At 35.8% G+C, this 12484-nt stretch overlaps 1 protein-coding gene across 2 annotated transcripts in view; it reads right to left on the bottom strand.

The window, feature by feature from the left end:
* Window positions 1–12484, bottom strand: part of ADGRB3 (adhesion G protein-coupled receptor B3) — a 783011-nt gene that overhangs the window by 12373 nt on the left and 758154 nt on the right. For both annotated transcript variants that reach the window (XM_010371613.2, XM_010371622.2), the window contains one exon: window positions 5362–5397. In XM_010371613.2, the coding sequence (XP_010369915.1) occupies window positions 5362–5397 (36 nt within the window). The remainder of the gene's footprint in view (window positions 1–5361; window positions 5398–12484) is intronic.

Raw genomic sequence — 12484 nt, 5'->3', positions numbered from 1 at the left:
GGAAGGTTAGAGTAAAATTTTTAATTTTTTTGACTTGTTTTGGGGAAAAGAAGTTCTACTTACTATGATCCGATTTGGTGAAGAGGAATTCTGGTATCTATGACTTACTTTGGAGGAGAATAAGGGGCCAGTGACAGGAGGGAAAGAGAAGATCAGAGAGATACTGGTTCTGAGGTTGCTTCTGAGGCCTTTCAATGTTCTTAGTTCAAAGCACTCAGTATGCCAAAGCACCATACTCTGGGCTACCATTTTCTGAGCCCTGTATTCCTCTCTCCAGAGTAGGTTGTTGAATATTAGCCTAAAGTGAATGTCAAAACTCATATCAAGGAAACAATGCACACTAGGGATTTAGCTTAGTTCCTAAAGCAGTGTTGTGAAACGGGGATGATTTCCTTGGCTGGAGTCTCAACGTTTCCCTCACATGGAACTATGGAACTTGTAGACCCATTTTCAGTGTCTATGTTTCTTTTCTTCTCTTTCCTTTTTTTTTTTTTTTTTTTTTTGAGACGGAGTTTCACTCTGTCACCCAGGCTGGAGTGCAGTGGCATGATCTCGGCTCACTGCAAGCTCTGCTTCCTGAGTTCACGCCATTCTCCTGCCTCAGCCTCCCGAGTAGTTGGGACTACAGGTGCCCGCCAGCATGCCTGGCTAATTTTTTGCATTTTTAGTAGACACAGGGTTTCACTGTGTTAGCCAGAATGGTCTCGATCTCCTGACCTCGTGATCCACCCGCCTCGGCCTCCCAAAGTGCTGGGATTACAGGCGTGAGCCACTGCACCCAGCCTCAGTGTCTATGTTTCAAATATGTTTCTGTTTGAATAAATATGATGCCAGAGTTTAAAACAAACTAGATAAAGGGTCTGAAAACAGCAAAAATTAGTTGCATATTTTTTTTATTTTGCCACTGTCAATCCTGAGTGTCCTTGCTGTAAATGCATAATTTTGCAACAGTTTAAATTTAGTAATATATATTAAAAAAAAGATGGCTATTGTCTAGGACTAAATTGCTCAAACTTTTCCTCTAAAAGTACCCAGATTGCCTAATGGAGTGCCCTGACTGTTGGGGCTCAGGGATACAGCCGGAAGAAGTCTGCTATGAACAAGACATTTCTTTGAAATTTTATGCCTTATACTTAGAAATTAAAATATATTTTGATTTTTATGTCACAATTTAGCTGTGTTTATAGTGATATTGAATTAATATAAATGATATCTTTCTTCGCTATTATCACCCAAATCTCCTTGTAAAAAATCAAGCCCCCATGAAAATGGGGATTTGTGATTACCCTGTGTCTGTGTCTTCTTTTGCCTTCTGTCCACCATCACTGTCTCCCAGCTTGAGAAGTATGAAAATAGTGGAGGTATGGAGCTCGTTAAAAACTCAAAGGAACATCCTAAAATGGTTTTAAAAGGTTACATAGGCCAGGCACAGTAGATCATGCTTATAATCCCAGTATTTTGGGAGGCTGAGGCAGGGGAAATCACATGAGCCCTGGAGTTTGAGACTGACCTAGGCAACACGGTAAGACCTCATCTCTAAAAAAAACAAAACAAAACATAAATTAGCCAAGCATGGTAGCACAGGCGTGTGGTCCCAGCTATTAGGAGGCTGACGTCAGAGGATTCCTTGAACCCAGGAGGCAGCGGTTGCAACGAGCCAAGATTGCACCACTGCACTGCAGTGTGAATAACAAAGCCAGCCTCTGTCTTAAAAAAAAAAAAAAAAAGCTATATACTTTTCATGAAAAACTGAAAATTTTTATCTCTGCATTTTTGGAAGTGAAGATTAAAAAAAAATCTATATGACAAGTATATGGATACCATTTTTTTTGTTATTGTTGCTTGTTTGTTTTTACTTTTTTTTGAGATTGAGTCTCACTTTGTTGTCCAGGCTGAAGTGCAGTGGCGTGATCTTGGTTCACTGCAACCTCCATCTCCTAGGTTCAATTGATTCTCTTGCCTCAACCTCCCAAGTAGCTGGGATTACAGGCATGCACCACCATGCCCAGTTAATTTTTGTATTTTCAGTAGAGACCCGGTTTCATGGATACTTCTCTATCCATATATTTTTAACATAGAATGGATACTGTTATCTATTAGTGTTTCAGAATGAATACCTGCAATTGTGTTTCTGGGAATTCTTAGAGCCCAAATCTCGACACAAGACAGACAATTAGAACAACTTACCTAATTGTCTGTTTTAACATCATATTAGGAACCTTTATTCTAAAATATTAAAACGGAACTCACCCTGACTAGATGTCTTCTTGATTTCCCTAGTTCTGTTACTGGTACTAGCAGACACCCAGGCTCAGAACCAGAGAGTCTTCTTTTTTCTGCTCCCTTACCCTTTCACCCTATGTTCAGTTAAGGACCAAATTCCATAGATTCTGCCTCTGCAGAGTCTTCTCATTGCTTTCTCTTCCTACCACCTCCAGGAAGTGGACTTTCATTACCTACCACATTAGCCAATCCTAATTGGTATTTCTGCTTCTCCTTTCACCCTGCTATACAATCTATCCTCCTTGTTACTGACATACTCATCTTTTTAAAACCCAGAGTATAGCAAATCATTCTGCACTGAAACAGCAACAACAAGCAAACAAAATATAATAGAAAAAGCTTAGCAGCTTTTAGTAGCAAATTAAATAAAATTCCCTCCTGGAGTATAAGGCATGGTTTCTAAATTACTCACTTTAGTCTCTTCTTCCATAGACCCCTGTTTAGGTAAATTTTGACTTACTTGTTATTTCTTAAGAATACCACAGATTAGCCAACCTACATGCCTTTTCCTCCTCCTAGAATTTCTACCTGCCATTTTTCTATCTCCTTGAGTTATATCTAATGTGGATATCATTGAAATTCAGTGTGGCTATCTTTGAAATGTCTCTTCCATTGTCGTCCATTTTTTATGCTAGTCTCTGCCTTAACTCAGGTACAGTGTCCAATAACATTTTGTTAAAGCAAACTGGATGGAAAAGTAATTCAATTTTTTCACCATTTAAAAAAATAATTCCTGAATGCTTATTAGGTACTAGGATCTCCGGAACTGGGCATACAATTCAATAAGGCATTTGGTTACAGAACACAAGATTTTCACTACAGTATTTTCTGTATACTTTCCAGAAAGCAAGAATCCAGAAATGCAATGCTGTTCTGGAGACTGGCTGCATGAAAGGGCTATTCCCCTGGTATGACATTAACTAGCCACAAGAGTTTTAGGGATATATGAGTTGGCAGAATATTATCATAGTGTGTAGACTCTGGGGAGTGTGTTAGGCTTAAAGCCTGAAACAAAGATGCTTTCAGAAGTCCAAGAGGCAGTCTGTCAGTGGCAAAATGTTTAAGCTGGCCATTGTATGATAAAGCTTGCAGGGGGAGCAGAAGGATCAGAGAGCTTGATAAAAATTCAATTAATCTAGCCTGAATTAAGAGGGGGACAAGCTGGACTTTCCCTCAAGAACCACCCACAAAATATAAATAGATTGTATTACAGTTCATTAGCATTTATATCTGGCAATAAGTTTTCTAAACACAATCCATGAAATATTGGCCACATAACTGCTATAGCACATAAAACTAAGGGAAATAGCTCTAAACAATTTGTAGGGTAAAAGTAATGTCTCAAAGTTCCCACCTGCCCGCACCAACTTTTGACACCTATAGTAAACATGCAGTGATTACAGCAATTCAAGAGCTAAAGACATGTCTGGGGTTCTCGTGTTGTAATTTCTCTTCTTTATCAGGAAATGTTTTATTAACAACATGGTTTTATGGGTGGAATACTGAGCACAGAAATAAGTATAAGCTTAAGGAATCTGCTACCAGTTGCCATAGAGAATAGATGAAAAAAGAACAGTTTTTCTAATGCTCTAAGTGACACAGTATGATTAGATTTCTTTTCAGTGTTTGTGATTATATAACTTAGGTTGGTTGAATTGAGGCTTAATTTTAGATCTAGTTTTTTTTTTTTTTTTACTATATTTTGCCACTGATGCCTAGGTGGGTTAATTCCTTCCTCCTCTCTTTTATACTAACATAACAATTTATTGCTTTTAGACAAGAATATATACTGTCCGATTCTCTATTTCTGGCTACCTGAATAATTAATATTAAAAAGCCATAAAATATCTGTTCTTGAAAGGCACTAAATAATCTAAAGGCAAATATTGCTGAATATTGTCTATTCAAATTTATATTCTTGATACTTTTATGTTAAAAACTTTGGATGCAATAAAATATATATTCAGTGCTAAGTTACTACAATGAGGCTGCATCAGTATTAAAACTTTCTATTTAATCGTAGGTAAAAGATTCCTTATCATTACTTTGTATCTTGTAGTCTGAAATGTTACTGAAAAGAACCAGTTATCCTGGGACTCCATGCAGGGTAAAACCATTGTTGACCATTGCAGTAAATAAAAACAAGTCTTAGTTTTGACACATGATGTACATTGTAGAGCTACAAAATTCATCTAAATAAATGAAATGACTGTACTAGGAGTAGTTAGCATGTCCTGGGAGGCTTCTGTAATTTTAGGAGTATCAATTAAGAGTATTGAGTTCTATGTGTGTATCAAAAGGGTACAAATATACTGGAGAAATACGTAATGTATTGTATCCAATTATGTTAGCAGACTGTGAATCATATTCAATTATCAACATACATAAGTACATTTTATATGATGCTTAAACATCATTAATTTTGTGTTTAGCATAACCTCAGACGGTATGATTTCAGTAATTTGCAGTAACAGTATTATAGCATCAATATAAATTCAATGTAAATTGGAAAATGAAACTTTTCATCTTGTTTGTATCTGTGAAAAGGCATTTACTAAACACAGGAGCACATTGAATCAATAGTTTCTGTTGAAAAAAAAGCATCTGAATGTACCACAGAGAACCTAAATAGCAGGAATCAGAAGATGAAACAAGTAATTTTCAGAGAAAGCCTAGCTAACCAGCCTAAGCATGTTCACAGGATCTCTTCAGGTAGTCACTGAAGTAAAACCAAGAAAATTGCTTTAAATATAAAAATCAGGAAGCTGACATTCCCCCTCCCTACAAACTGAATCAACCAGGTTCAGCTCCTAACATAAATTGTTCACTTATCTTAGTATGTATAAAATAGATTCCTCACTTGTCCAGAAAATCTCAGTTTAGCATATACTTAAAGTAATTCAAAGTTTAAAAATTTCATGCCATACAAGATAAACTTTAATTAAAATGTTTGACTTATTCAATTAAATTAGTACATAATATCCTTACATGGCTGCATAGAGTCCTAATCTTTAAATAATTATATATCAATTTTGAATTCAAATAATTAAAATTCTAAAATAATTCATATAAACTTACCTCAAAGTCAAGGTCTGAATATCGTGATTTTCTTCTCTGTAAGATATATTTTTAAAAAGAAGGAAAAAAACCAACAAAGTTATGTTTAGTCACTCAAACAAAATGAAAAATCATCATTTTCATTAAAGATAATCCTGCTTGGTTTATACATATTTCCTTCACATAAGGAAAAATGTAAAATATTATGAAATTTTCATGAATCATGAAAAATTTTATGATTTCGAAATATTCTGTTCACGATTTTCTATTTTCACTTTGAACTTCTTTTAAAATTGAAGAATATAAAAATACAGAATATTTCTCATTTTGACCTCTTAACCCTAATTTTTAGTAAGGAGAAATTGTTCCTATGAAAACTCAGACAGACATTTCAATCTTGAAAGAGACTTTAGGCTTATTACAGCAAAACGACAGACAAACAAGATTAAAAGTTGTATAGGAAAAATTGTCTAGTTACCTTGACATCTTCAACCAACCTCTAGTTTTCATTTCTACCAAATTGTACCCAATCCTCTAAGTCTCAAAGTTCTTCATAAGTCTCACCCACATATTCCTTGTAATTTGATAGTCCTCCATGACAGAAAAGTCCTTCTCATTGCTAGTCCTGAGGAACTAATGTATTCGTTCTAGTTGAGCAAAACAAACTATTCCACACCCCAGTAAAATGTAGATGTACATGTAAATGTCTCACAGTGTTTCTCTATGGCTCCATCTTTGTTACACAGTTTCTGAAATCTAGTTATAGATAAAATGCATTAATAAAATAATGAAGACTAATACAACCGGAAAACAGGATTAAAATGAAATGAATACAATTCATGTGATATGATTTTCATGATATTAGTATAAAGTATTCTTAGCAAACTTTTAGTATGGATTTTTAAAATTTGGAATATTTTTGATGAGAGAGGGAATGAAACAGGGAGAATTAACAAACAATTAAAGTATGCAATATTCAGGTAGTTGGAAAAATATATAAACCTTTGGGCAAAGTTTTGTTTCATTTTTCCCGTGCTCCCATCCCAAAACCTACAAACTTCGATAATTTAATAGGAAATCATACTCAAGACAGGTAGGAGACTCTAGTCTGCATTTTAACTGTTGAACATTAGGAGAGACAGAAAAGAAGCATTAATGTAGTTTCTTGAAAACTATGATTAAATTTCTGCAGCTACAGTTAAAATTGTCATGACAAAATCAGAACTTCACTGTATACCTAATCCCCAAACCATGTTTCAGTAGACAAAAGGGGACATGCCAAAAGAAAAGTTTCATGTTTTAAGTGAAAATTTCCTGAAATAATTTTATTTCAGTGAAGCTGTTTAAGACTGAAAATGCAGTCTTCAAGCACAATCAGGGAGAGGGCTAAAAGGAGACTGTTTTATTAAATGAAAACTCAGCATGTTGATCTCACTTTCTTCTTGTCTCCAACAGCATCTCAGCCTTGCCGTGGTGACATCCAGGAAGGAGAAAAGTATTTGTGAAAGCATTGAGCCCAGTCCTCTTTTGCAGTCTCCCCACCACTATTGTTATCTAACTGTGCTGTGTGAAAACCAGGCTCCAGTGTACTGCACCACACTTTGCTGCAATATGCTAGACTAAATGTCAGTGCTTCCATTCTGCTCTTGTATACCTTGCTTTCTTGGCACTGTGACTAAGCAGGACATTTTTGTCAGTATATATTAAGCAAGATTCTTTCTTAATACAGCAAAATTTAAGGCTGGAAACAGTTTTAAGCAATAATTATAAAGCATTAGTCACGAGCTTTGCATTTTATTTGAAACTTAAATAGTGAAATCTTATGAAAAAGATTTAGAAGCAAGAGCAAAAGACAGGAACCTAGAAGATCACCAGAGATAGATTCTGTTTCTGAGAGCAGGTATGTCAATGTGAAATAGGGAAGGAAAATGGATACACTCAAATAAGTAGACTCTCTCCTATTTAGTTTTATTAAAATTAAATTCTAATATAAGGCGTAGCATAACTGGCAGTCTTGAAGGATTAGACTAAGGAATGAACAAATCAAACAAACAGATTTTAATCAAAAGAACCTAAAGATGGTGGTGGGATTTGGAGTGGATGCAAAATAAAGCAGTAGAGCCTTAAAAATTGGAGAGTGGGGAAAAAAATGACAGATTTTTACAGTCCAAGTGAGTTATAAATGTGTGTAATGTTATTCAGGTTTCCACAATACTGACCAAGTGTTTCAACCTTGTGTTGTTTATATAGCACTTCCACATTTGCACATGCTACCCACCCGTGGGATGGTTGAATAAAATATTATTTATTTTCCTTATTTTATGAATAAGAAAAATTGAAGGTCAGTGGAGTTAAAATGACTTGCCCACTTCACCTGGGTGGTAAGCAAATGAGTTGGGCTCCAAACTCAGGACTTCTGACTCCAAACCCAGCATTTTATTTACTGTCTCTTGCTGTCTTCTCAGTAATATAAGAGTGCTATGTTACAGCAAAAATGCCTGTGATGTTTTGCTAATTGTTACCAGACTCAGCAAAAATAACAATAGATGACCCAGTCAGTCCAAGTCTGACTTTCTAAGCATAAAGCAAGGTCAAGCAGATTAACTTTTCCTTGTCAATTGCATTTTGAAGGAAAAAAAAAAAAACAAAAAACTAGCAATTTGATATTTACATATTTGAGAAAATATCTGTGTTGAGTAAAATAACTTAGAAACTAATATGCAATCATTTATAAGCAATGATATAATAACAAACAGTAGGAGACTTCTCCACCTCCAGACATGACTCTCTCCTTTTTTTTTTTTTTTTTTTTGAAATAGTCTTGCTCTGTCACCTAGGCCGGGGTTCAGTGGCATGATCACAGCTCACTGCAGCCTCAACATTCAGGGCTCAAGTGATCCCTCCACCTCAGCCCTCCTAGTAGCTGGGACTATAAACATGTGCCACAACACCTGGCTAAGGTTTTTAATTTTTGTAGAGATAAGATTTTGTCTTGCCTAGAATGATCTTGAACTCCTGGGCTCAAGCGATCCACCTGCCTTGGTCTCTCAAAGTGCTGAGATTACAGGCATGAGCCCCATTCCAGCCTTAGTTTATCTAAAAGGGGCATGGGGCATTGGGAAATTGATGGTGTAAAGAAAGAAAAAGAACATTCAATTCTGTTCGGTTTTGGTCTGTTTCCACCCTTGGTATACAAACAGCGTATTGGAAAGTCTTTCAAAGTATTGAAGTTTATTGAAACCCTGACTTGCATGTTTATTCAAATGTCTTTCTGAGCTCTCCAAAATATTAATTCCAGAGAAGAAAGTGGTTAGAAATAATGGTTACGTATGTTTTAAATTAAGAACCAACTGAGAAAAGTGGTCAAGTCATAACAATTTTTCTGATAATCTGATAACCTTTAAAAATGCTACATGTAAATTTAATATAAGCCAGAGATAGGTGATATTGAATTATTTTATGAAGATACAAATCCCTCTGTACCTATATTCCAATTTTCCAAATAACCTAATGTAAATAATCTTTTTTCTCATAGTAGGTAATGGAATCCTCCTATGCTGTTTCCTCTTCCTAATTTCTATACTGTTTCCTCTTCTGAATTTCCCACTTAGAACTCATCCCAACTTGTATTCTATTCTCAATATTCCATTAAAATTCTTCTTGCTGACTGTCTCTGATGAGCTCCATCTGGTCAAATTCCAAGGTCAATTTTCTGTCCATCTTATTGGACACTCAGAAGCTTTTGAAAGTTAATCATTTCCTCATTGAAACACTCATGAACTCTCAGTCTTTTTATTTTTCCTCCTCTTACTTGCTGCAGCTTATGCTGAAGTCCCCTTTGTTGGTGCTCTCACATCCTTGCCTTCTAAATGTTGAGTTCCTGGGCTCTCTTCTTTCTCTTATTCTCTTCTGGATACCATAATTCACTCCCATGATTTAGAATACCATCTTTTAAGTTCCAAACACCCTGTATTCCTCCTGCCTTTCCCATGAGAGAAAATGCTGGATTTCTAGTCGGTCAAGCCAGAGACTTAGGAGTCACCCTTCCTTCCTTTCTGTCTCTCGTCTTCCACATTCAATCCACCAGCATGTGCCATCTGTTCTGTCTCTGAAATACATCTTGTTCTGCCCACTGTTTTCTATCTCCACTTTCACCTCCATGGTCAAAGAAACTGTTATCTTTTGTCTGGATTACTTCAGTAGCTTTCTGACTGTCATCCAACTTTCTGTTCTGTCTCCTCTCCCAAAACCTCTGGCTTCTAATCCTTTACTTTCTAAACAACCAAAGTTATGGATGAATGGATAGATGGATAGATGAATGCATGGAAAAATCATTGTGACAATCTTTTGCTTAACAGTCCTCATTTGCTTTCATTGCTTTACAAGACTCTGCAAAGTCTGGTCTCTCCTTTCCATTTTAACTTCATCTTAAGGAGTTCAACATTAGCTTCACAGGTATTCTGATCTTATGAGAATATGCTAAAACTCTTTTCTACCTCAGGATCACTGCACTTACAGTTTCTTTTGCCTGAAAAGTTCCCTCAGCTCCTTGCAAGCCACATTACTTCTCAATTTTATTTCTTACAGTAAATGATACTTTCAAATGCTTCCCAGACCACCTTATCTAAAGAAGTCTCTCCCTTTCATTCCATAGTTATTACCCAGTACTGCACACTATTTCATTAATTGCTTTAATGGTTAATTGTCTGTCTCTTCCATAGGGTGTATTCTCCACAGGGGCAAGATCCATTTCTATCTTGATTACATTTATATCCACAGCATCTAGCAGAGGGTATGGCACAATAGGAGACATTCACAAAATTATTGGCAAATGATTAAAGGAGCTGCACGATAACAGCCAAAGGTATTCAAAAGAATGTGACTTTCTATTTTTGTTTTGTTGTTGTTGCTTTTCTTGGGCATACTCTGAGAGAATTTGTTTAAGCAAGTAGACTAAACACACAATGAAAACCATTATGAGTAGGTCAACTGACAGCTAAGAGAATCAAGACAATTTGCAGGAAGGCAGGCCTATCACTAATAGAAAGGAGAAATTCTTTACGATGATTTAAAAGTGAGAAAATGTACAACAGTATGAAGGTACTCAAAGGAATACTTAGTGAATGTATGCATAGAGGCATTTCTCCACATCTAAGTCTTGTCGAATGATGAATAATTTCTCAAAGGGAATACTTCATTGTTTTTGTCACTGCAAATTAAGCTGGACAAGACACTAGAAGATTCATGGCAAGTAATAAATTCCACTGACTAATGAATGGCAATATGACTGCCATTAAAATTTCTATTATAAAGTGAGCAATAAACCTACTTGTAAGGAGAAATCTCTGGTAGCAAATCCATTAAAAATAGCGGTGGAAATGATATCTGAGAATAATTAATTTTTTTAAATGACTTCTATTCAAGCTAATTTTGTTTGTATGCCTGCAAGGGAGACAAAATTCTGTAATCCAGGAGTAAAAGCAAAACAGCAAAAAATGGCAAGTCTTCCTTTCATCAGACTTACATGAGAAAAAAATATTAAAAAAAAGTTGTTTCTGCACATGGTCAATTTTATAATAGTTTCTGTTAGTGACAGAGTGCCCTAGTTCCTAAGCGAGGCCATAACATTTTGTCTAATATTCTGAATATTGATTTAACTCAGCATTCAAGCTTCTTTGCAGACATCCAGGGCATAATGATAATGACATAATAATAACATAATCTTACATCTAAAGTGCTTCTTACAATTTCAAAGGTTTTGCATGTACATTATCTAATTTGATCCTCACAACAGCAGTAAGGGAGGCACCTGTAATGTGATATTATTGCTAAAATATTTTACCTTTAAAAACCATTATGCTGAGAACTCTATCATTCATGTCCAGAGAAAAACTGATGTATAAAAATTTAGCCTAGAATGGTGTCTCTTTCTGGCCATTACAAATTGAGACAGACTTATTTGGTTTCCGATGTAGAGGTAAGCTTATACGCAAATAGACAAGCTAGAGCAACAAAACCTTCTATTTTGGATAACAGTTTTGTAATGTACTATCTAACTCTTATAAGTTATTAAGTTTTTTATTGGTAAGAAAAATTAAGGCAAGAACAACAGAAACCACTTAAGGTGTTTACATTTCAGCAAGATGGTCTACGAAAATTCAAATGATAGAAGAACTGAGACAGCACATAGGGGACCATGCAGTAACCCAGGGATTAGCAGAAGAGGTCAGTATACCTCCTAGGCTGGACAGATAAAAGGAGAGGGCAGAGTGACTTAAGCCCATGGGTTGCAGCACCTGGCATATGCTGGAAGCATGTGGGAACTACACCAGACATACAAGGTGCTCCCAAAAGCATACAGAGTAAGGGAGAAAGATCCCAGGTTTCCCTCTTTTCCTCAGCCTCTACTCTCTCACCAGTGCTTTCTGTTGACAGAACCCAGCCAAAAGCCAGTGACTCAAGAACTTGAATTAACCTTGAATGATACAAGGAAAAGAGCGAAGAATGGACCATGTGCTTAACATGTTCAAGATGTGCACATAAGTTGGAAAGACTCTTGAGTGAAAAACCGCTTACTATTTAAATCTAACGTCTACAACCTGCTAAAGTAAATGCCACGGCTTCAATGATTCAGAACAAATATGGACCTGTCTCCATACAATGTTACAACTATAATTTTTCAGGAAATACATAAATAGAACAATCCAAGGTTTAAATTAGATTTTATAGTCCTCAAGTGCTTGAGAACCATGATACCTCTTTTGTCCCCTCTTGCTCAAAAGCAAAATCTTAGTGTGTTTTTGTTGTTGCTGTTGCTTTGCTCTATGTATACATCATGTATTCATCACATTTTGTTCATTAATTGAAGGTAAATGACTAAAGTGCTGATGACAATATAATTCTTCTTAACCTTAAGCAAAGCAGTTACAGGATATTTAGGGCTGGAGCCATTGTTGTGAAAAATCTTACTATATTAGTATTGCAATTATTCCATAATTGTGGCAGCTCTATATCTAAAGTTTTCAGAATTGCTTAACAAGTTCATTGGGGAATGACTACAGTTAGAAAGAGAACATATCAGCAGAAGGAAAGAGACAAGGTACTATTAGGCTCAGAGAAAATCTAGATATGTTTTTAATGCCAA

This window comes from Rhinopithecus roxellana, chromosome 4, assembly GCF_007565055.1.
Source record: "Rhinopithecus roxellana isolate Shanxi Qingling chromosome 4, ASM756505v1, whole genome shotgun sequence".
In the NCBI taxonomy this organism is placed as follows: Eukaryota; Metazoa; Chordata; class Mammalia; order Primates; family Cercopithecidae; genus Rhinopithecus; species Rhinopithecus roxellana.
Note: the sequence above shows the minus strand (reverse complement) of the source record. Positions and strands in the feature narration are given on the sequence as shown.